Source organism: Lingula anatina, chromosome 1 (genome assembly GCF_051362555.1).
Source record: "Lingula anatina isolate TDL-2025a chromosome 1, LinAna3.0, whole genome shotgun sequence".
Classification (NCBI taxonomy): Eukaryota; Metazoa; Brachiopoda; class Lingulata; order Lingulida; family Lingulidae; genus Lingula; species Lingula anatina.
This window is the reverse complement of record NC_141767.1, coordinates 26,784,336-26,809,796: the sequence shown is the minus strand read 5'-3', so window position 1 is coordinate 26,809,796 and position 25,461 is coordinate 26,784,336. Positions and strand designations below refer to the sequence as shown.

Genomic DNA, 25,461 nt, shown 5'->3' with positions numbered 1-25,461 from the left:
TGCATGAGACTTGTTAATATTTATTGGATGCTTATTTGAATTTTAATAAAGTCAATAAAGCATTTACTCGTATATTGACACTGTTAAAGTCCTGACCTATTTTAACTTAAGCAACTTTTAATTAACAAATAGAAATTTTGGTTTTCCACAGAAGCATCGCCGCCATACTACCTCCAGTGACCGTCTGGAACAAAAGCGTGAAAAACTGCTGAAGAGCCACCCACTAACAGTGGTGCTGGAAATCAAATGTAAAGGTAAGGTGTCAACTGCAGTGAATATAATAACCTCCATTTAAAATGTAGAAATGAATGTAAATAGTATGTATATGATATTTGAATTATTGTATCAGTCCTGGTTGAAGTCATAAGCACCTGTTGGGGCCTTTTAAAAAAGGAAATGACACGAGCCTAAAATGAAGCCTTGACACTATGTGACATACGCGACTTGAAAATTTGCAAGAGAGGTGGAGTGCACTTTTAGCAAAAAGAAAAAACACTTTGTGCTAAGAATGCCGTGTAAGAATGCAATACAAAAACATTGTGTCTTTGCACAATACACTGCAGTTAATCAGAACTAAAAGAAAACGACCTGAAAATTATCCTTTGATAAATTCTATGAGCTTTTATTTGTTGCCACTCTGTTCTATCTGGCCCTCCATTATTTTTGATCCCCCTTTTTTCTTTCCACATCCTTGAGTTTACGATGAATTGTGGATGAGTCTTAGACTGTTAATCACTATTTTTTGGGTGCATTTCAAACATAATTTGTAGCACTGGCATATACTACCATATATCAGTCTGCATGTGAAAGATTTTATTACTGTTTTTTTACTGCTTGGTTTGATTCAAGAAGTTCTTTTGTTTGGCACCAATGATCTTCACACCCATGCCCTACAATTTACTGCATATAAAAAAAGTAATAAAATGGCCTTGATCTTTTAATATGTAAGGTAAAACAAAGTTTAACTTCATAATTTGATGTTTTTATACAGTAGTCAGTTGGCAGACATTAGTGGTATTCTTACCCTCAAATTGTCACACTCTCTCCCTCTTTGATAAATAAGTAGATGTTTGAATATTGACATGGAAAGGGTTATGTTGGTGCAACAATAATTCCTCATACTCGTTTTTCAGAATTACGCAGTATTCTTGATAGCATTCACAGAATATATTGTGTAGGAATTGCTTTCATTAATTCTAATTATATGCATTTCCTGGTTATGCAACCACACTACCGAATATGGAAAGGAAAGGAAAAAAGTGTTGTTATTTTCTGTAGTGCTGTTCATTACATTTCACTGAAACTTTGTTTCAGAAAAAGTTAAGTAGTGAGAGAGGTTTTGTTACGTGAAGATTTTGCATTAAATTTGAATTAAAATAGATTGCATAAAGGTGCCTACATACTTCAAATGCTTATATATATTCAGCTATTTGGTCCAGTTACAGTCTCTATTGTTACATTTAGTTTTTGAGATTGTTCTCATCTTTTGCAAAAACAATAGTTTAACACCTTACCAGTGTATTTTATAACTGCTATATATATATTGCCTGATATGCCCAAACCCATTATTTAACACAGCTTGTGTCTAATGATTCAAGGTCTGTTGATTGATACCTTGATCACTGATTATAATGTTGAACAGACATTTTCAAAACATTAGCTTATGACTTGGTTAAATTTTATTTTAGATACATAAGTGGCTAATTTCAGTTTCAACATTATGACAGTGATATTATATAATGGATGGAAATATGTAGTAGTAGTATTGAATGCTAAAACTTTTTTAGTCAAACAAAGGCCTTTGGATTGTCAAAGAGCAAACCAATGATTTTTCTCTTGTAAAAATGATTAAAGTGAAGTTTTTTTCACCATCATAGTAAGGTATTTTTGATAAGCAGCTGATCACAGAAAGATTGTGCAATTTATCTGATCAGAAATGTGTTAGCCATGCATTGAGAGATCTGAGTAAAACCTGCCTTTACATGTACTTAAATGTCCTCTATAATCTGTTTCAAAACCTGCTTTTCCTTGAAAGTAGCAATTGTTAAGCTGATTTAATTGATTAAACGTACCATTAAGTCCTACATAGATTATCTAGAGATGGGGGCGGTAATCCACACCATTGCAACAGTTAATCTGTTTTTACCAATGGCTCAACCTTCTCAGATATTCTTAATGTATTGAAGGATGATGAAAACTGGCAGGCACTAGCACCTTTCAGAAGTCACATAGACCACATGACATTTTTTCACTTAAGATTTTTTTTTTAGTCTGCCTAAACTAAAAAAGGTAAAGTCATGAAAATTTCAGCATTTATTGAAAACAACATTTTCCTAAAATATACCAGATTTCTATATATATATGTGTGTGTTTGTGTGTGTACTACTCAAAAAAAGATTAGGGAACACCTGCCATTTAAGATGCAAAAATTTGAAACCACTATCATTAAATACAGGGAGTAAGTAAACAGACCAAGGTCAGTTTAACCTAGTGCCACAACCCCAGCTCAGGATCATTATTGTATTGTCATTTTACTGTCACTGCCAGAACACTACAGATATCAACTAGTAGAAGGGCCACTCAGTGACCCAATTTTCAGTAGCTGTTTAAGGGAGTAAAACATGACTTCAGGCAGTGCAACCAGTCCTACTGGCAAGACACAGAAAATCTTGTATGGCATTGGCAACCTGTCACAGAGGCTTGACACATTAAGAATGGTCACAAGTTGCCTTTAATGAGTTCAGATTTACAACCCAGAACAACAATGGCAGAACTCAGGTGTACAGGCGAGCTCAGATAGACTGACCTTAAGTGAGCGTAACAAGTATGGTGGTGGCAGTGTTATGACTTATGGTAGGCTTATATTTCACCAACACACTCCCCATTCAATTACTAATAAAAATTTCACTGGATTCTACTACAGGAGTGAAATCTTGATATGATACAGCAGTTAAGGCCATTCCTCTGTAGGATAGATCATGGATCTGTTCTACAAGTTGACAACACATGCCCTCACCATGCAAGTGTTGCCAAAGCTTTTACTACTACAGAGGAACATCCACAGAATGAGCTATTCAGTTTATTCTCCTGAAATGCATCCTTATTATGGGACAACTTATGGTGCTATGATTTCAGCAAAATCACGACCATCAACAGAACTCGATCAACTCTCTCAGTGGCTTATCCAAGAAGGGAATTCCATTCCACAGTGCTCACTAGCTGCAGACAATTATTACTCAATGAGAAGTGTTGTGACACTTGTGTGGTTTCCAGAGGTTGACACAAATGATAATAAAACAACTCAAAGAACTGTCATTTTTTTACCTCCCCCCCCCTTCCTTTTTATGCCCATTGACAGTAAAGTCCAAATGCAATGCACACTTAAATAAAACAATGGTTTACAAATGTTATTGCTACATTTGTAGTTGTTGAAAAGAAAACATTCTTTTTTTAATATCTGCTTTTTTAATTGTTTGCTAACTTCTTTTGAGTAGTGTGTGTGTGTGTGTGTGTGTGTGTGTTCCAATTTTTAATTTTTTTATTTATTTTCATTTTGTTATAATTATTATTGTCACAATTTTTGTTTGTTAATTAATTTATGTATTTTGACTTTCATTGTATGCATGTAGCCTTGCACATATAATTATTGTGTATTTTTTTATTATTAGAGGAAGGAACCTTACACCTGGTGTTTTCCTACCTTCTTGTTTTGAAGATTGTGACAGTTACTGTCAAGCTGTTGCCAGGAAAAGATGTTGTTTCTGGCAACATATCTGGAAGGTATCTGCTTTACACTTACTTCTTTAAAGTTCAACTTACCATATTTTCTATCCTCAATTTTCCCTGGTTGAATTGGTAACTCCTCCAAAACTAAAAAGTCATTGAAACATTTTAAAAATAGCATTTTTGTCCTTCAAATACTGATCCTCAATTATCAGACATGAGCTTTTTCCGCTGAAAATTGGAATTCCACATTTTTTAATTCAATTCTTATGGTTCCTGAGATTCATCAAGGTTAGGTGTTGGGTCTCATGATAATTGTTTTGTTTTTTTAAACTTGGCTCATGTCTGATCATGTAGGAGATGGGGGAACCCGGGTTTTTGAAGAAAATCACACATTGAAATAATGTTCAACATATTTGATTAATCATTTGTACCTAGTCACCATGATTTTGAAATAACTTGTCAAGATATTCCCTATAATGAATTGCATCATGAGAGACCTTTCAAAACTTTGTTAATTTGTATTTGCTTCCCTGCATTACAAAGGCATATAACAGGAAATCTGTCACATTTGCAATACTCATATTTCATCAGATTCCATCCAAGGTGCAATTTGATTCTGTTGCAGTGACCTTCTTGCCCCAGATTCAATTCTAACATGCCTGTACCCTGGGGATGAGGGGAAGAGCACGCCAAATCCAGCTAATCAGTTTGAATTGAATAGACTCAGGTAAACTTTTTTCTATTTAATGGTTCATATCTTAGTTTCTAATCTGATGTTTTCTAATCTTTTTCACGGAAGGGATGATATGGCCTTTTCTGACAGTAAGTAATAATATTAAGCATGCTTGAGAGAAACTTTCAAACTTTAAAAAGTTATGATGTATACAGTCTGGTGAAAAGTAATCTGTGAGCAACACTCAACCAAAGATGTGTTCAGTCAGGTTTGAATGAAATATAGAAATGTACTTGGTGATGGATTTATAAGATTTAACCAATGTTTATTGTGACATAATTGTTATGATCCAATAGTTTAAATGATTCATTGTTGTGTATTCAATTCTTTTGTCCTGTTGTCAATAATAGCTTTTAGAGTACTTGATCAGGAGCTTATCACTAATTGCTAAAGGAGATAGATCATCATCTGGGTATCTGGATACACTTTAAAAATATGACTTTGTGTGTGTGTGGGTGTGTGTTTGTGTGTGTATACATGGCCCTTTTCCCTCCATGTTTGCGAAAACTTAAATCAATCTTTAACTTGCAGCTGATTTACAGCACATGATTATAATTTACAGAATTATATTTATCCCTCGTTTTTTTTTTTTTTAATTCGTATTTTGTGTATTAATCAATGTACAAATGTCAATAATTTTTGTTGCTACCAGTCAATAGGAGTGTTCTAATTGTAAGAAATTATAACCTAAAAAATACAGTGTCTGTAAAATTCACAATTTTTCCCCACTGAAAAGATTGAGTAATTACTGTAGTGTCTGGAAGTAACCTTTTTCAATGTTGACTAATTTGATTATTGTGGTAATAGCATTTTTGATTAATTGAAATGTGAAATAAAGAGTCAAATCTGTATGCATGGTTTAGATTGTGTAAAGTAGCAAGCTCAGGGCAAAAGTAGCAACTTTGCATGTTTATTTAAAAAAATGGAGCAATGGGAATGTCTTTTTTTTTTTTTTTTTTTTTTTTTTGAATATTTGCCAGCTTTGCTGTCTGTTTCATATATATCTTTCATTGAACATCTTTTCAGCATGGACAGCTTCAGTTTTTACATTTCAAAAGTTGGTCATCCATACTTGTGGGTGCAGTGGTTGTCTGGCCTTCAGTTCCTGACCGCCTCCCCCTTGACCAATGACCAAGTGAGCAGTAGCCACATGGAGGAGACCATCCGCAGGCTGAGGAGAAGGGTAGCGTCCAGACTGTCCCTACAAAAACAGCTGGCTTCATTAGGTGGGTTGATCAGAGAGCATACAAATGGATAAACCATGTTGGTATCTTTCTCCTCCTTCTCTGTTATTTCCCCGAGGACTTATGAAAAATGTCTTATTTTGGAATAGTGCAACTCTGGCCTTACCAAGTATTATTAGATTACTGAATGAGTAAAGGTTGCAGCAGATTCCCAAAGGTGTACTAGACAGTCTATGGGAGAGTGGTTAACTGTGCCTTGAAGTGAACTGGTGACATTATGGAATTAAATACTAACCTATAAGATATTACTTTTTTTCTTCCATTTTGTGGTTAAGTTTTTTAAAGCTTATTATGTAATTGGATGTAATCTATTGTCATCACTCTTTGGAAAGAAAAAAACAGACAGTAATCCTTTTAAGAAATTGAATGATTAATATAATGGGTCTTTGTGTAGATGTATGGAGAAAATACCACTGTCTGTTCCTAAGAAGAGTGTCATTTTGCAGAGAAAGGAATACAAAGTTCTTCTAAGTCAAACATAACATGCAAGCACTTGACAAGATATGTAACAAGAAAAATACATGCAATTTATGTATTAGCATTGACTTACTTTCTGCTGCTGTTTACTGATGCAACAGTTTGTGATGGGTTAAAACTTCACGGTAAAGTTCAATCTGTTAAAAACGGTCTTATTATGTGACACATTATTCCCCGTTTTAGTTCTTCACAAAATCAGTTTCGTTGAGCACTGAGTGATTGAGCAAAAGATGTCAGTCAAGAATTGGTCGGAAAGTTTTGATGATGTTTCTTTAATTTAAAGTTGATGCGTACATTGAAAAACGACTTTTATTAAATGATTGTAAGGCTATCAAATATTGGCATGGAAAATGCAGGATCATTTTGTTTCTTGTTTTTCGTTTTTTAGCATATATAAAGAATATTATAGGGTCAGGAGCAGACTTGCCTTTAAACTCATTTCCATATAAGAACATTCTCCTTGCATTGCTCTACATGTTGACCGCAACATTGGTGTGTTGGGAGTGACATATTAGTGACGAGTTACTAAACTGGCACGCTATTAACACAAAGTCATGCGTTGCTTTGCAGAGATCACCATATCTATTCACCCCACAGACTAACTGACCCCTAACTTTATTTTTGTTGCTGAGATCTGATATCTCCTTTTTTTTAGTAGATGGAGAAAAAATATCTTGCGTGCAGTTTTGAACTTGGAAGCAAAAGACTTCATGCAGATAATATATAGAAGCATTATTCTTTTATGTGTAACATTCTCTTTTCCTAAATGCCTAGTGAACTTGACATGGCATTAGTATCATATAGCTATATTTTTCCTTGATGTGATATTAATACCAATTATCTAGATGCAGCAATTTTAGATTTTCTGACTTCGTTTTCATTAGGGTCTTGTTGCTGCTAATTGAATTTGGCAAGGTATTCCTGTGTTATTACTGAAATACCACTTAGTGGTATAGTTAGTCACTTTATATCCTTATAATAAAGATGTCTTGTGACAGATCCACCAGAAAGATATGATTTGTTATGTCAGGTTTTGTTGGATCAGTAGACGAGTAAATGCTTGTTTTGGTTTTAGAAAGAATGAGTGTTTCAGCATTCCTCCATAGGGATCTGTTTTTTTCTAAACTCGGAATCTTTTCACCTAATCAGGGCTATGTAGTGATTCTGTAACCGTACATTTAGAATTTTACAATAGGAGATCTTGCTGGAGTCATAAGTGGGACTGAAATATAGTTAAAAGTTACAAAATGGTCTTGGTCAGAACATGAAGTTTTTTCTTTTTCTATGACTTTCTGTGTGTATAAAGCGGTGTAATGTTCTGCTGCTAGGGTACCTAGAAAATAAAAGTATTTTTGGTTCAAACTTGTTTGTGTCATCTGTCCAATGCTACCCCAGATTGTTTGTATCTATCTGTCTGTCTGTCTGTTTGTTTGTTTGTTTGTTTGTTTGTTTGTTTGTTTGTTTGCATGCATGGATGGATAGATAGATAGATGGATGTGCCTGAAAAAAGTTTTTTTGTGATACTGGCATGTATGTGCTGCAGGACAAAGTTTGTTAAGAGAAGCTGACAAGGCAGTTTGCTAAGTGGGGGAGGTGTTTGAGCTGCAAGGGCATGAAAGTTAACATGGGGAAGGCTAAGGCCATGGTGTCTGCAGTAGGCTGAAGGGAAGTTTGAAAGAATGGAGCTTTCCCATGTGGGGTATGTGGGATCAGAGTGGGTATAAACTCACTCATATGCACCAGTTCCAGACACTGGGTGCACAAGTGCTGCAGTGGTGTAGCACAAATCATTGAGGCATAATGCCAAGACCAAAGGCAGTGGGGGACCATGAGACTCTTAAGGTAGAGAGTAAGAAATACAATGTAATAAACAGATTCTGCTGTTTTGGCAATGTGCTTGGCAGTGGGGGTGGGGTTTGGGTGTGGTTTCGGGGTTGGGGGGGGGAGGGGGCTCACATGCTGCAATCACTTCCCGTATCTGAAAGGGATGGAATAAAGTTCAGGATCTAGCACCATTTCTTACCTCAGGAGTGCCTTCACTTAAGATGAATGGCAGTCTTCTTCATCACCTGTGACAGCAGTTCCTTGTTACATGGAAGTTGGATCTGGCCTATAATCATAGAGTTGGACCAGAGAATTGTAATGGCAGACTCGAGGATGAGAAAGATTCGTGGACCCAGGCTCTGTGAAAGATACTCGGACACAACTGCTGTCACTGATGGACCTGGAAAAGATTACAGAAGCTCTGAGATGGAGAAGGCTCAGTTGGTTGAAGCATGTAGTCAGAAAGGAAGATGAGGTGCAGGTTAAGAAAATATGGAATAGATGAAGGAAAGAGGGAACATGGTTCAGAGGTCACTCTTGGAGGGCGTGAGAAGCAGCAATCAGGAAGGGCTATGCATCTCTACTAGTAACACCAGGGATACACCAGATAAAAAGGGATGGAAGAAGTCCACAGGTGCATGGATGTGGATGAAAAAGTTGATGATGATGATTATGATGATTATGATGATAAGCCAGTATTCTTGAACATTTATTGTCTTTGGATACCTTATTAATAAACAGATTTTGGTGCTCATACAGTGTCTTCAAATTCACTCTCAGAATAGTTGATAAACTGTCCATAGTCTTTTATGTTTTGTATGGAGGTATGGGGCTGCACATTTGATAGCTTTTGCTGCTTAGTGCATAAATCATTAAAATATAAACCATGAATCAAGTGAAAATGCTACACTCAGGGGGGTTGCAATAATCTTCAGAATGTTGAACTGAAATGTTTTTGATTAATGACATTTTCCAGTGGGCTCGGTACACTGATTAAAAAGACAGTGTTTGACAACAACACTACAATCTAAGCTGTTTCACTTAACTTTATTTCCTCTCTCAGATCTTTGGAATCTGATATGTAGGCACTTAGTTACCTCAAATTGCCTTCAAAAAAGAAAGAAAAAAAAAGAAAAAAAGACAAAATGGGAACCTACAACCTATGCATAATAGATATTTTGTGACAAAGTTTGTTTAGAAAGATAATTAAATTATCTTTTTTGGTCTTTCAGAACATGGCAGTGTTCCAGTGAGCTCGGAGTATATGAGTCTGTTTCCCCCTAAGATTTCTAGCAGGCTGGTTTCCTGGAGACGCAGCACATATGATGACTTTGCTGTAAGGGCTTTGATCTTTCCTGCCAGTGTCTAATTAGTAACCTGTCCCCTGAGAGCCATTTACCATTATCACTGTCCCATTATGACATATACTAGTCATTGCCAGTTCCATTTCACTGATTTGATCACTACAATGCATGCCATGGTGTAGCATGGAAAGCATATAGTGAAAGACTGTTAACTGTTAAGGAGGACAGGCCCATAAACATACATTGCACCTGCACTGCCCTTTTTCATTTTGGGAATGTGGTCATTATTGTTAATTTTCATGGTTATATTTGTATTTATAGAGAACGTGAACATTAATGTTAATTTTTATTTTGTCAGTCAAGAAATAAATTAAAACAACTCTCATTTAAAGTAGACACACCAAATTTATGTAATAAATACTTCAATCATCCTCTTACCTTTTTAGTATTGGTACTCATGGAATCTGCAGATATTAGAGTTTTCATCGTCCTTTTTTATGTGGTTTGTCATTTGATCTGAACAGTAGAAACTGTATGGTATGTTGAACTATATATCTCTTGTCAAGCATCAATTTTTTGTCTAGCTTATTTTTCTGTGTGCTGTTATAGTATAAAATTCTGAGTTATTATCTCATTATTATTTTTTAGGCTCTTCCTTACTGCAAGCATTTGATAGATAGCTGTCTGGCCAAGGATTCTGATCTATTCTTCACTGCTTGTGCTGAGAGAGGATCAGGTAAGTTTTGCATGGTTTTGTTTGTATGCAAACTATATAACAGAGATTGAGTGACGAGGGATACTACTTCTAGGTCTCTTGTCTTGTTTTCCATTTACCAAATATTGTAAAACGAAGACAAACTGACTGATATAGGACTATCTATTTTATTTATGGACATGCATTGTGTGTCTGGACATTTACCTGTCACCTCTCTGTCATCGTCATTGTCATGCACTTTCTGCATTAGCACCATAAAAGGAAAGGTATGTTGCTTATTTGTTGAGTTGATTATTTTCCCAGTAGTTACAAATTTAATGTGAACTTTTCATATTTCACGACAAAAGCATTTTCAAGACATCTTCACTAAACCCAACAAAATGTTATCATGTAGTGGATAATAGCATAACCAAAGGGCATTGTCTTATACTATTTAGAAAGGACATTTGAGCAAATATTATTTTTCTTTCTGTGCTGTATATGACTCTTGGCTAGGCTGCGACCTAAATATGGTGGACCTACATGAAAGGAAGACTGATTAATCCGGTAATGGTCACTCCACCTCTCACATGCCTCCCCACATGTCGAATCACGACCGGTTGAATTGAGCTGAGATTTAATTACTGTGCCCCTGCAGGCACGACATGTGGAGAGGCCTGAAAGAGGCGGAGATACAATTACAGGATTTAGCAGTCTTCCTTTCATGTAGGTCCGCCATATTTAGGTTGCGGCCTAGCTAGCACTCGGCTCTTCTGGATCTGAATGGGGTCTAACAGATATGGCTGATCCACTTGAATGCTTTTTGCATAATCCCCGTGGAGAATCTATTCAGTGTCTTATCAGAATTAAGCGACAATCTTTTTAGTTGGTCGCCATATTTGATCCGCGGATCTGTTAGTCTGCTGACCTGAATGGACTCTAAGATGGAAAAATGTAGAATAATATATTAGCCAGTCTTGTTGCAGGCAGCATTTAGTTGTGATTTTGTTACTGGAACTATTTTTGTATGCATATTGTATGCATATTGCACTAGAGCTTGAATTATCTCCTAATTATGATATATTACTAGCTTGGAATGGAAAAAGATCTTGATATCTTCAAACATACATACGTTTATCCTAAGCTTATGTCAGTCTGCAATTATTGAAATAGCAATAGCATTAGTACCTGACAAAATTCTCCTCTCAGTTTCTTTTAAGGTGTCTTTAAAGGGCAATCCACTGATTGCTTGTGACAATTGCAAAAAAAAAAAAATTCAAACATAGCATGAACTTTTGTGTGTATGTGGGTGGTGTTGGTATGTCAAGCAAAAGAGAGCATGCTGAAGTTGTCACCAACCAAAGAAGTACCCTTAACACTTGCATGACTGAGTTATATACTTGAAATTACCATAAGGTCTTTATATCAATGTAGGTTGTTAATATATTTTTTGCTCTCTCTTGTTGAATCAGTTTTTAGTCAAGTAAGAGTCTGCTTTAACCCAAGGCTGACTGTTAAATGATCTTAGCCTATCTTGACCTAAAAGACTTGTATTGAGCCAGGACTTGTTTCAAATTATTGCTGATAAACCCAACCAAATACCACCACTGATTTTCATCACATTATTTCAAAAAAAAAAATGCACATATTATCTGCTTACCTGTTGTACTTTATGAACAAGAGGGAAAATAAGTGGGTCAGTTTTACAACCAGAAATTTGAAGGTGCAGTTCTGTTTTAAAACCCTATTTTAGTGCCTGAGAGAATATTATAATTCAAAAATGTTCTTTGGTATAGGGATTTTATTTGTGTCATGTAGCAAACTGGCACTAATACTTTTCCTGCTACTTTGCATTTTCTCTTAATTCATTTCTTTAACTAAAGTCTTGAATACAATAAACAAGACAACTGAAGATATATTTTACTTACTTGACAGTTTAACTAATATTGATAAAAAGAAAAAAAAAACTTCAAAGAGTTGAACTACATTTATCTTTGATGAATATTACCAATACGGACACTATGCACACCATCATGTTCATGTCATCAGTGTAATCAGACAACTCTGTGAACCCACCTTTGTTTTTGCTTTGATTTTAAATGACAATTTTAAAAATAATAGAAGGAATTGTATTTATTTTCAGCTAAGCTTAAGGTGGAAGTAGTGGTCAGTCCAGACTACCCAAGAACTCCTCCAGTAATGGCAGTGGTACTCCAGTGGAGGACAGATCATACCAATCTCAATGATGTTAACATCAGGGTAAGGCTACGAGAGTTTTTTTTTTTTATTATTATTTTTTGTAGATGCTCCTGTCCAGAAATCCATGTTTGCTCATAATTTCAGTGTGGAAGTCAGGGGCAGATCCAGAGATATTTTCTGACAGTCTTCCAAATTATCTTTGTTGATCAATCCTCCATTTTTTGATGATCTTCCAACAGAAAAAAATAGATACCCGCCAATGTAAACTTTAAAATCTGACCGTCTTCCAGAAGACCCAGAAGATGGCCTCAATTCGCCCCTGGAAGTTATACTGAGATGGAGCTGTTGTGGTTTGCCCAGACCACTTCATTATACTCCTTATATAGCTAGCTCCATCTGTCATTTATCCGAAAGTATGTGGGATACTGCCGCAATGCCATGATAGGACCACTTTTATCATTATCATCATCATCATCATCATCACTGATTATTTATGTTAGTTGAGAGCACAATAATTGCACAATGGGTTAAGGATTAGGCCCTATCTGGTTAACAATCCTATAAAAAATTCTTGAATCTATATGGTGATAAGAAACACGCATTGGCATCAAAATCTAATCACTTTTTTTTCTGACCTATCCTGAAAATTTCATCAAAAGGCTGACAAACAAGAACCCTCAGTAGAACTGAGTGCACACTTCAAAATAATAATAAGAAAGAAATCAAAAACCAATGTACGTATTTCAGCGGCATACATAGTTGTCACTATCGTCTTCAGTCTGGTAATACTTTAAACCAGCATTGGTGTTTCTGTCCACATTTTCTCACACCAAAACAATGTAAGGGTCATTATTATTATTTATTTATTATCAACCAAATCAATATAATCAAAAAAAATATTAAAAAGAAAGGGAAAAATAAGAAAAAAAATAGTTACGATAGAGAGACACAAAATTAGTACATGCACACATCAATCTGTAACACTACCTGTGGAGCTTAGGCACTCAATAATATTATTAATGTACAAAACATGTACCATTATTAATTCAAGTCACTTGGACACAAAACATGCCAGGATAGATAAAGAACTTAGACAAAATCAAAGCCTGTAGAATGTTACATTTTACTGCTATAAATAGATAATAAGTGACAATCTGTATCATCACCATAAATTGGTGCTTAGTTCTGCGTACCAGTGCAATGATTCAAGAAGAAAAAAAGAATGTTACCTTCCCATTGTGAGCCAGAAGGTGCAAGCCAACATACAAACTCGCAAACAAACACAAAAACGCTCTCACAAACAGAATGAGCAACAGACTGCAGAAATCCCCAAAGAGGGATTCTGCAGTAATGAAGGTAAAATAACTTCCTTGCAGAGGTAATCAGTACTGAAAAACAAAGGGGCATTTTTTTTCCAAAGTTGATCTCATAAACCTATAATTTAATCTTTATTTTTCAACAAATTCATGTCAGGTATGTGTTGGTATTAATAAGAAAATCGGCAAAATTTAAGGGAAAATATACTATGTAACTGCCTACAACACCAAGACCCCCCCTTTAACCAAAGCTATGATTACCTAATATTTATGATAGTCATGCTTCCTGTGTGGTGTTTAACAGCATTATTGTACCATACAACATACCAGGTTTCATCACTTTGCAATTCCCCCAGCAGTATATTGCCACACTTACTCGTGCTCTTGTTGAAATTTTATCTTAAGACCAAATGAACAGGCTAATAATGAACTGGTTGGTTTTGAAAGTGATGTAATGATAAATAAATTGTCATTTGTCATAACCAAAATGCATTCCACTGCCATCATCTCCAAGGCAATCCACTATTTTGTCAAGAAATTGGAAGAAAATGTTCGCAGAATTCTTCAATAGATCTGCTTTCCTGTGTAATTGGCATTTTGAGCAAATACCACAAATTGAGTGTGGTTGCATGACAAACTTGAGAGTCGTTTCTTGATTGTGGCAACACTTCAAGATAAGTGAAATGCTATTACCCACAGGCCATATTTTTTTTTCTAAGAAATTATGAAAACATTTTTTGATATGAAATATCACCTGCCCATGCCAGACAATTCAAACCATATATAGAATGCAGGTGATGCTACTTCATTCCACCAAGTCTAAACTATAGCCTTCAATTTCTTCCTTTTTCTGATCATTAATGTGAAATGTGCCCTACCCAATTACCTTTATGGAACCGTATGAATGCAGTAGAAAATGAAACTATCCTGTAATGTCACACCTTTTAGCTAAGACCCTTGGGAGTGTGTTTTGTGGATGATTGAAGCTCTCTGCTTAAGGTGATTTCAAGCGGTTGTGTTTGGGCGGAGAGAGATGAAAATCACACTGTACTTTGCTGAATGAAGCATTTAGAAAAAAAAAAGACTTTTCATACTTCAAGAAAGGGTTTTTAATGAACATATGTGGTGGAATCCACAGTGACAAATTTTACAATCCATCTAGTATACAGTGAAGATCATATTTGGTCTCCTTGATCTAAACCGACTTAAATAATATGACATACCTATTAAAAGAATAGAACAAACTCAAGTATAATGTTCAATATTTGGTTGTGATTTGTGTTTTTTACTACTTTTAATATGAGATACCCTAGCCCTCCCCCATTGTCAATTATTGAAAAAATTTTTACTCTTTTCTATTACTGTAGAAAGGAATTCATTACATGTTGAAAGAAATTTTAACTGAAGAAAATATCACAGCATATATGCTATATTCCTCTTGTTCTGTAATGTTAGTATAGAGGTGAAGGGGTTGGGTCAAAATGTACTTTTAGCATTGCTTAGGAATATAAGAAATATATCACGCAGAAATCATTTAAAGTACATTACTTGTAAAAGACGTATTCAGATGCTGACAATGAAAAAAGACGGCAGTGTTTTTTCCTTCTTTATTTCATAAAAATATTTTACCAAATCGTCTTATTAACGTATTGTATGATTCAGAGGAGAAAATATAGGAAATTTATCAACAAATATCACAGAGAAACCTTGGTACTTAACAGTAAGAGGTCACTTTATTCATGCTTTTTCCATGATTGGATGAAAAAATCATACCTCAGGGCTCATTACTTAACTACAAATGTTAAAAAAGAGTAGATTCTTGTATGATATTTTAAAAAAGGAGAAAATTGTAAAGCAATTGATTTTTCATTTTAGCTTGTGTTAATGTGGTTTGATCAGACCCTCATTCTAGATTATATTTGCACATTTATGTTAAGAAGAATACGTGTTAGAAGGAGTCAATCCATAATGGCCCGAAAAGTCAATTTAGTGGATTGTTTCAGCTAATCTCCTAGACGCAGAGTTCCATTTATCTAAGCAGTAATCTACTATAATAACAGCATTCTAATTATACTCACCGTCGATTAACATGAATCATTAACAGTATTAGCTAATTAATCAAAATAATTGACTTAATCTAGGTCGAGCAACATGTTGAACACCACAAAGATGTACCCATCGCCATTAATCAATACTCATATTATTGAAAAGATAACATGGTGGTTGTCTTGAGGAGAAAAATGAATGGAGATTATTTTACTTCTAGATCAGGCTTTGATGTGATTAAGGTCACTTTATGCCCCAATTTGTTTAAATCTTCGCAGGACATGGAAGCAGAGGTGAACATTCACTATGGCGAGCTGATCAAGGGGAAGTCACATGACCAACTGTTAACTAATCAGATTCAGAGGATGTTGATGTGTTTTGACCTGTTCCTGGAGACAGAGGCTGGTAATGAGGCCATGGAGGGCCCAGCAGAATTCCCCAAGGAGAAGATTTGTCCAAGGATGACAAGGTAAATAGATATAGTGCTTGCTTTAATCTAAGGCACTTTTTGTTTCTCAGAAATATGTTGCAGGCACCCTCGCTCTCTCTTATGAACTCGGTTTCCTTCGAAGTGAAAAACAAGTTCCCAAGTTTTGTCCATGTCACCTGTTATAGTTTCCATCCAAAACATTTGTATACCCTTTTTATGTACAGACACAGATGTGTCTGTACATATTGCCATCACCTGCGTCTGTCGTCGCCGATGGCGATGCCGATGGCGATGCCGATGGCGATGCCGGCACCGTGCACTTTCCTTGTAAACACGATAAGTGGAGGGCAGTTTTACTTTTTGGCTTTATATTTACAGAGCTGATGAATATTCATAAAACGCAGGTCAAGTTCGAAAATCAGCATGATCGGGCCATTATTGTAGAAGTTATGCTGTTTTTTCACTTTTCAGCATATTTTTCACATTTCCTCAGATTCAATTCTTAGGCATGTTAACAGTCTCATTATTAAACTAATAAGATACGTAAAAGTGTTTGTTTGACATTTCCTGCATCTTTACAACATTGTTAGTTGATTTTGTAAAAATGATGTTAAACTTGTTATTGTGTATTGTGTAATAAAGTTTCAAAAATGGAAATAAACTCGTATCATTGCAGTTTGTCAGATTCAATCATTCACTATGTTCAGAATCTCAGAATGGAAGAAATTGGACATTTAACACTGCTCTGTTGATATTTTTCCCATCTCATCAATTTTCTTAGTTGATAATATAAAAATGGCAGTAAACTGTTTATTTTGTTTTATGTTAAAAATTGTTAAAAATGGAAAAAAAACATTTCAGAACAGTGCTGTCTTTTTTACATTTTGGCATTTTCAAGTTGTGACTTTGAAGTTCCATGGGCCTGAAGACCTTTGCTAGTCACATTTTCTGAATATCCATGATACTAATATTTTATTATTAAAAATTGATGATCATCATGCTGTTAAAAATTATGTAATATTGCATCAAAATTTGAAAAAAACCTATTTTGGGCACTGCTCCCATGATGACCATTTAAGAAAAACCATGTCACTTACTGTTCTCAAACAGTACAGTAAATATATATAGATGTGTCTGTACATATTTCAATCACCTGCGTCTGTCGTCGCCGTCGCCGTCGTTGCCGTGCACTTTCATTGTAAACACGATAAGTGGAAGGCAGTTTTACTTTTTGGCTTTATATTTACAGAGCTGATGAATATTCATAAAATGCAGGTCAAGTTCGAAAATCAGGATGATCGGGCCATTATTGTAGAAGTTATACTGTTTTTTCACTTTTCAGCATATATGCAACACTGTTAACACATTTCAACGAAAACCGATAGGCCTGTTGTCATGAAACTCACAGGAAAAATTGATCTTACTAAAACGCAGGTCAAGTTCGAAAATTGGCATGATCGGGCCACTATTTTAGTAGTTATGCTTTTTTTTCTTTTTTCAGCATATATGCAACACTGTAAACACAATATAAGAAAAACAGATAGGCCAATTGTCATTAAACTCACAGGAGTGGTCAATCCTGCTAAAACGCAGGTTAAATTCAAACAGCATAATCGGGCCATTATTTTAGAAGTTATGCTGTTTTTCACATTTCCTTAGATTCAATTCTTAGGCATGTTATCAGTTTCATTATTTAATTAATAAGATATGTAAAAGTGTTTTTTTGACATTTCCTGCATCTTTACAACATTGTTAGTTGATTTTGTAAAAATGATGTTAAACTTGTTATTGTGTATTGTGTAATAAAGTTTCAAAAATGGAAATAAACTCATATCATTGCAGTTTGTCAGATTCAATCATTCACTATGTTCAGAATCTCAGGATGGAAGAAATTGGACATTTAACACTGCTCTGTTGATATTTTTCCCATCTCATCAATTTTCTTAGTTGATAATATAAAAATGGCAGTAAACTGTTTATTTTGTTTTATGTTAAAAATTGTTTAAAATTGTTAAAAATGGAAATAAACCCATTTCAGAACAGTGCTGTCTTGTTTACATTTTGGCATTTTCAAGTTGTGGCTTTGAAGTTCCATGGGCCTGAAGACCTTTGCTAGTCACATTTTCTGAATATCCATGATACTCATATTTTATTATTAAAAATTGATGGTCATTATGCTGTAAAACATTATGTAATATTGCATCAAAATTTGAAAAAAACCTATTTTGGGCACTGCTCCCATGATGACCATTTAAGAAAAACCATGTCACTTACTGTTCTCAAACAGTACAGTAAATATGTACAGATGTGTCTGTACATATTGCCATCACCTGCGTCTGTCGTCGCCGTCATCGCCGTTGCCATGCACTTTCATTGTAAACACGATAAGTGGAAGGCAGTTTTACTTTTGGGCTTTATATTTAAAGAGCTGATGAATATTCATAAAACGCAGGTCAAGTTCGAAAATCAGGATGATCGGGCCATTATTGTAGAAGTTATGCTTTTTTCTTTCACTTTTCAACATATATGCAACACTGTAAATACATTTCAAGGAAAACCGATAGGCCTGTTGTCGTGAAACTCTCAGGAGTAATCGATCTTACTAAAACGGAGGTCAAGTTCGAAAATCGGCATGCAGCCTGAGTTGGAAAAGCAGTCTAATTGGCTTCTTTTTCTGGAAGTTATACATTTTCAAAGTGTGAACTTGAACTCTCATGGGCCTGAAGCCTTATGCTTGTTACACATTTTACTTTCATTGGTATTACCTGTTGAGCATAATTAAAATTTGATGTTGAATTTACAGTTTAACATAATGTACTTTTGCATCAGAATTGACAGTAGCCTATTTTGTGAATAGTTATTTCCTGCTTTTTGTCTGTACATTTGACAGCTTTGCTGCCTTGTTTTTTTTTGTAATAATTTTATTTGGTAGAAATATAAAAAATATCAAGTTTGAAAGTCAGCACATTACATTTTTTTCTGTGGGCATTTAATTTCATTTTTTAATAAAATTATAAAATATTAAGTTCAAGAATCAATATTAGACAATGTAATTTAAAATAATTTATTGCATTTTGTTTTTTTTTATCTCAGCATGTGCCTGCATCCTACTACAGTGATTGTCTCACCCAGTGATTTTCTTTAACACAGTAAATCCTTTTGTCATAAAATCTCACCCCTTCCTCTATCACAATAGATTGCTTTAGTGGATGTGTTGGTGTGAAATTGATAACCATCATCAGTGTGTGTGTGTGTGTGTGTGTGTGTGTGTGTGTGTGTAAGTAATGGTTAGACATGAAGAAAAACATTTCATAGCTTGTAAATAATCCAATTGAATTGGATAAAAATTTATCCTACACCACCTCGTGGTATTTATTCTGGAACATAGAAATTTGTAACACATTAGAAGAGGAAGCCCAAAAAACTCTAAGTGAAGAATATGGGAGGTTAAGCAAAAGTATAATAGAGAAATTGATTAAAAGTTTTCCTATAAACTTTCCTAAAATTCACAAATATGATCATTCTTATTCACCTTCAGTAATATCTGAGATTTATGTAATTAAAAGTCATATTATTATTATTATTATGTCTCCATACATTTTCACCAGGTCAGCTTGATCTAAAAGTATAAAAGAAATATGATTTATTGATACAAAAATTTCCTTACTACAGTATATGGTTGTCACAGTAGCAACATTTTGTTTAAGGTGATATGCCATTTTTTAAGTGGGTAATAAATCTTTTGAAGAAAGATGAACACATGATCCCGTCATAATTTTTTTCTTTGCTTTACAGCATGTTCCTTTTAGTGTGGGAGTATATTTTATGTTTTTGTAATAACAGCAGTGTAGTGGTTATAGAGCACTAGATTATTGAAACCCTCAGAAATTCCTTTGAAAAGTTTTTTTTAAATTATTTTCAAGCAGGTAAACTGCTTCTTCAGATTTCCCTGAAACATGTCTTTTTAGATTATATAGTGGTAGATCCAAATAATCTTTTTTTTTTTTTTTGCAACAACCAAACTTGTGTCATATCAGCCTGATCTTCTCACCCTGACAGAAGTAATTGCTGTTTTAAGGTACATTGGTTATCTAAGTTCTGCTCAGATACACAGAAATGACGCTCTTTGTCATCAAGGAAGATGAATGTTTTGGGTCTGTTACAGACAGACATAGAAAGTGCCATCATCACACTGTAAGAAATAACACTAGATGAATGTCATGATCTCTAATTGAAGATAAAACAGAAGTAGCTTCTATCCTTATTATTTTGACCATGTTGCTTTAAGGGGGAAGAGACTTCATCTTCTAAAATATGGAACCTTTTTGGTATTTGATTCAACCACCAAGTGTCAGCTGTCATATTGAGGTATTGGAGAATATGCTCTCTTCTTTTTCATTAATTGTTTTTTCAACCCTCTTGGTCATTGTCTTTATATTCGTGACATGGCAATAGAGAGTTAACCAGAACATGACCATATTTTTAAAAGATGCATACAAAGTCAATTTTTTGCCACAAAAACCGACAAAATGCCAGCATATAGTTTCAAGTAGTATAACTAAGAGAATCACCAAAAGGCATTGTTTAATTTTACCCAAAATGATGCTTGACCGGATTTTTCTGCTAGCATTCTATGCTGTATGTCAATGGGGCAGAAAAGTAGGTCATGAAAGTAGGTTAAATTTCCGACCAAAAATTTAAAGAAAGGAGCAGTCTGAAGCTCTTTTATGACTGATCGAGTGATCTATTCAGTTTATCCCTTGGCATGTCGAATTGATTTGAGTCGTATAAGAAACTAGTAGAAGTGGTTTACATGTGTTACTGGGAATCCACACTCCACCGATGCTCGGTTCGTATGTACCTTTAAACATTTGATCATAAGCCTCACAAGTGAATCCATGTAACCGCCATTACTACCTGGAGGAGTTACATCTTTTATGTATTATTGAATATGTTTGAATATTTCACGTCACAGATCACAACAAAGATACAACTAACGTGTCTTACTCCCAGCATGGCTACCGAGGTAGTCTCTCATTAACCTAATTGAGTGTCAACTTCCCTTGAGATTTTCGTTGATGGAATCACTTCAGCGGGTGGCAAAATGAAAACAGACCCGCACCCGGTGACCTTAATGATCATTGCTTTTTAATAGTTTGATTCAATTTATTATCTAAATATTTCACTGGCCACATAAGTTAAATACTGTTCTAATTTTTAGCTGGTAGATTAGGCATGCTCAGTTATCTGAATACAGCATTGCATGGACGTCCTCTGTATTTACTCAAATGCTATTTTATTCTAAATTGCAGATTATTCTGAATTTTAGATAGAAAGTTGCATCATTCAAGTTAGGATTATACCACAGAATACATAGCTAAGCCCATAGAGATAAACGCAAAAAGCATTGTTTAAATGGGACTTGCAGCTAAACATTTCATAACACTCCCTGTGTACATATCATATCTATTTATTATTGTTTGTATGTCCTTCAGACTTAAAGCTTTAATTTGATTATTTGTTATTTTCACAGGGGACCTATTAGAAGCAAACCATACAAATACCTGCCTCAGATGGGAATTTTCACCCAACGATAAGTGAGTATCATTTCTGATGATATTTTTATAACATTTAAAAAAGAAAATATTACACAGTTCATGTGGGAAGAATCAATTTGGTTAAAAGTCTAATCAATGGAATTTCCTCCCAAGCGATTTTGATCTTACTTTGTGTAACAGATCAAAAAATGCATTTTTAGTGCATGAAAATTGGCAGATTTTTAATCTGAAATATCAATCTACAAAAATGGCTTTTTATAAGAATTAACTAGTTAAATATTTTAAAATTTTACTTTTGCTATGGGATAAAGGGTAACTTTAATTATAATAAGGAAGTGTGCATTTGTACAATGGAGGGTGATAACATTTTAATGCAAATGTGTTATCTGAAAAGTTGCTGGAATATTTATTCCTTATACAGGTGCCAAGAAAATTGAGTGCAGGTATTTTTTTCTTGCATTCTATTTGCAGATAGGATCTCAATTTCCCAACAGAGACTTTTATTCCCAAAGCCCTCCAGTGACAATGCTAATAATTGAATATGTTCATGTTTTCCAAAATGTTAATCGAACATGCAATTCTTGCTCATATTTGTGTCTCCAATTTTGATTACATTCATAAAAAAACTAATATTTCCTTCATGCATCACCCAAACATGAAATTAGAAATATGAAACAACTTTGTAAGCTTAGCTTTATGAACAATGTTATTAGATAGCATCCAGCAGATAGAACATTTTTTTCAAATAAGTAGAACAGTAAACCAAATTGTATTGATCTGCTATTGACCTTTGCTTATTAATATTAATATTAATGTTATTTCATTTGTGAAAGCCTTTTTCCCAAGGTGATGATATGGACTATCATGATTGAATATTTTCGTGTTTACTTCAGCACTAATGGGGCATGCAACTCTTGCTCGTATTTGTACTTCCTGCATTAGACACATGTTCCTGAAAACAAAACAAAAACCCTATAAAGTTGTGAAAAAAGGCTCCCTTGATAAGACAGGGGAATAATTTGCAAAAAAACATGTGCTTCTGAAAGATAAATCTCTACAGTTTCTCATGGGTGGCACTCTGACCTGCTACTCATGTGTTTGTATTGTATCGCCATATTACACCTGCTCATTTTGTTATTGTGTTTTATTTCAGGTAGATAAGTACTCCACGATGTTCTTCAGGATTAGCTAGGCCAAGAGGCAGTAACATTCTAATTTGATGGTGGTTTAGGCTCAAGGGGGTACTCGGCAGGAAATTAATGCTCTGGTAGTTTTTACAAGCACTGAATTGCTTGTGAACGGTGTATATAAACCCTGTGATTCTAATATTGACCCTTACAATAATCTAGGATCCTCCCTTGGTGGGTCTTGGGAATAATGTAGAGACATAGGAGAGAATGGCAGCCATTTACATGTATGATGCTTTCTACCACTGGCCAGCTGAGGGATGGCAATCTTGTGCCCAAAAATCCTAGCTGGTCACAGGATAGAGATGTGCACAGCTGGTAAATAGCCAGAAAAATATCTGCCAATATCTGGTGAAAAAAATCCACTCTGTGACTCTGGTAGATGGTACCTATCGCGCCAAAACATGTATGATTTTAAAATAGGTACGTTTCTGATGTGAATTAAACTGATAACTGTCAAATAAAATTAAGCCTTGTTCATATTTATTTTCAAGGTGGACACCATAAGCAGTTATTATATAGATTCATTTATATAGTAAGTAAGTATGTTTGGATTTTTTACTAAACAAATTCAAAATGTACTGCTTTTCATTTTTGGTAATCACCAAACGTACCTATTTTGCCTAGCACTGCCACGTGTACTATAGATGTCTTTTTGTTAGATATATAGGATTGTAGATGTCACCGTGGGAGGTGTAAGGCATGACCACGTGACACATTCTCAAGTATTACAAGATCTAAGAATGTTTATAATTATGCCAGAAACAGGATGAGTTGTGGTTGTGCACCCCAGTGGCTTTTTTGAAAAGTACTTTTGCCATTCTTGAGCTTGTCGAGTGTACTTTTCTGTTTTTAAAACATCTCCGCAATTTCTTTGACTGAAGGTTGCTGATAAGAACAAAACCGCTACGTAATCAATACAGCAAAACAAGAACACCTCAAAAGCCATTACAAAGGTTACTGGTTTGTCTGACGCCTAGAAATGTCTCTGTATAGCAGAAACTTGTATAACTATTACAAGAATTGGATGAGTCAATTATCTTTATATGAAAATGATGCTGATTTAGTTTTATTAAGTTCAGCCATTGACTATACATGTTTTAGAAATTAAATGAGAACTTTAACTTAAAACGTCAAAGGGCGTTGATTGGTGTTATTTACTTTTTTATTCAGATATGTGTATTGTGTTCCAAAAAAAAACGACAACTTGGAGAGTATGAAAAGTGCAGCGACTTTGACACCAAGTTGTAAATTGTTTAAAAAATTGAAGAAAAACGAAGCTGTATTATGCTTTACCTGCATTAAGTTGGGACGTTTCTGTGATCTACGCGAAGAGTACTTTATTAAAGGGTTCATTTACTCCAAATAGCAGTTTTGATGAGCTTCGCCAAAAGTTAAAAAAGGTCATTCTTTTGTATTAACGAATGATTTTTTTTGAGGTCGGTGTATCAAGAACTACCGAAACCATATCACGGCAAACATATTGGTCTTCTTCAACGAGGAGAATGCATGTGGGTATCTTTTATGGGTTATGTTGTTTCATTCTCTCCCTTTTTTGTAAAGCTACAAAAGTTTTACTCAAAGTGCGTTCTAGTTCTATGATGCCCTATTTCTCTTCTTTGTGAATATGTAATGAAAAGTAACTTGCCCAGTCCTCTGTAAAGACTAATATAAAATCACTTCAGTAGAGGCGTTGCAGTAGTCCGTGAAGAATAGCGTACAGGATACCCCTTGTATAATTAATATTTTATATCTGTTATCCAATTTCCCTTATGTTCAATTAGTGTTTTTCGCAAGTAAAGATGTTACAAGCTAAGGCGTCCTACTCTAAAATTTTACTGGAAATTAAGTACTTGAACTGGGAACCACACAACCATTCACTATATATGAACTTAAATGCTTAAATCAGCATTTGTAAGGACCGACAAGTAACATGGGTGTTTGATAAAACTGAAAATTTTCAAATTGTCGCCATTCCCAGACTGAATGCATAAAAGACCCCCAAGTGCGGATGTTTTATACTTTTTATAGTTGAGAAAATTGGATTGATGAGATACGGCACTAGGAATTCTACTGAAAAAAGTTAACGTCAAAAATGGGTGGGTGAAATGTTTGTGCTGGAGCTTAGCCTAACGATGAAACGGAAGGATTTCAAAGTCGTATTCAAGTCTCAATGCAAAGGCGAGCTTTGTGAAGGAACCGCTAACCTAAGCCATTATCCTTGCTCTAGTTCGAACCGTGGACATAGCTCGTCAGTCCATTGATGCTCAGGAATCCCAAAATGGCTTTTCTAGCTCCATTTTCACAATGGACTTTGGTAGCTGGAATGATCAAAGTCTCTTTACATGTAACGCATTAAAAGCATTTTTCCGGATCCGGTCGACAAGATCATTCGATATGGATGAGGGGGTTGGGCACTTTAATTACAAGGCGATGGCTGCTATTTGTGCTCTGTGTCAGAAACTTTCAATGATCTAGGTTTCAAGTAAAATTTAGATGTTTTATCTTGAAAGATATTATATATTATAAGCACCATTACCTTTGAGCATTGGAAAAGCATGTGAACATAGGTGCGGTAAATGCAGTTGCCGCAATTTTTTTCCAAGGGTACGTGTATTGAATAAAATTGGTGTAATTGGAGATTTGTAAATTTACCACTCCCTGAAATTCTTTTTTTTTCCATTATGAATATGTGCCAATAATACAGTTGAAACAGAATCTCT

General features: G+C 34.9%; 1 protein-coding gene across 2 annotated transcripts in view; it reads left to right on the top strand.

The window, feature by feature from the left end:
- Window positions 1–23,869, top strand: part of LOC106156927 (THO complex subunit 5 homolog A-like) — a 33,070-nt gene extending 9,201 nt beyond the window's left edge. For both annotated transcript variants that reach the window (XM_013532368.2, XM_013532367.2), the window contains exons 11-20: window positions 152–254; window positions 3,669–3,780; window positions 4,352–4,453; window positions 5,486–5,685; window positions 9,237–9,340; window positions 9,957–10,044; window positions 12,146–12,261; window positions 15,842–16,032; window positions 21,527–21,590; window positions 22,705–23,869. In XM_013532368.2, the coding sequence (XP_013387822.2) occupies window positions 152–254; window positions 3,669–3,780; window positions 4,352–4,453; window positions 5,486–5,685; window positions 9,237–9,340; window positions 9,957–10,044; window positions 12,146–12,261; window positions 15,842–16,032; window positions 21,527–21,590 (1,080 nt within the window). In that variant the 3' untranslated portion in view covers window positions 22,705–23,869. The remainder of the gene's footprint in view (window positions 1–151; window positions 255–3,668; window positions 3,781–4,351; window positions 4,454–5,485; window positions 5,686–9,236; window positions 9,341–9,956; window positions 10,045–12,145; window positions 12,262–15,841; window positions 16,033–21,526; window positions 21,591–22,704) is intronic.
- The last annotated feature ends 1,592 nt before the right edge of the window (window positions 23,870–25,461 follow it).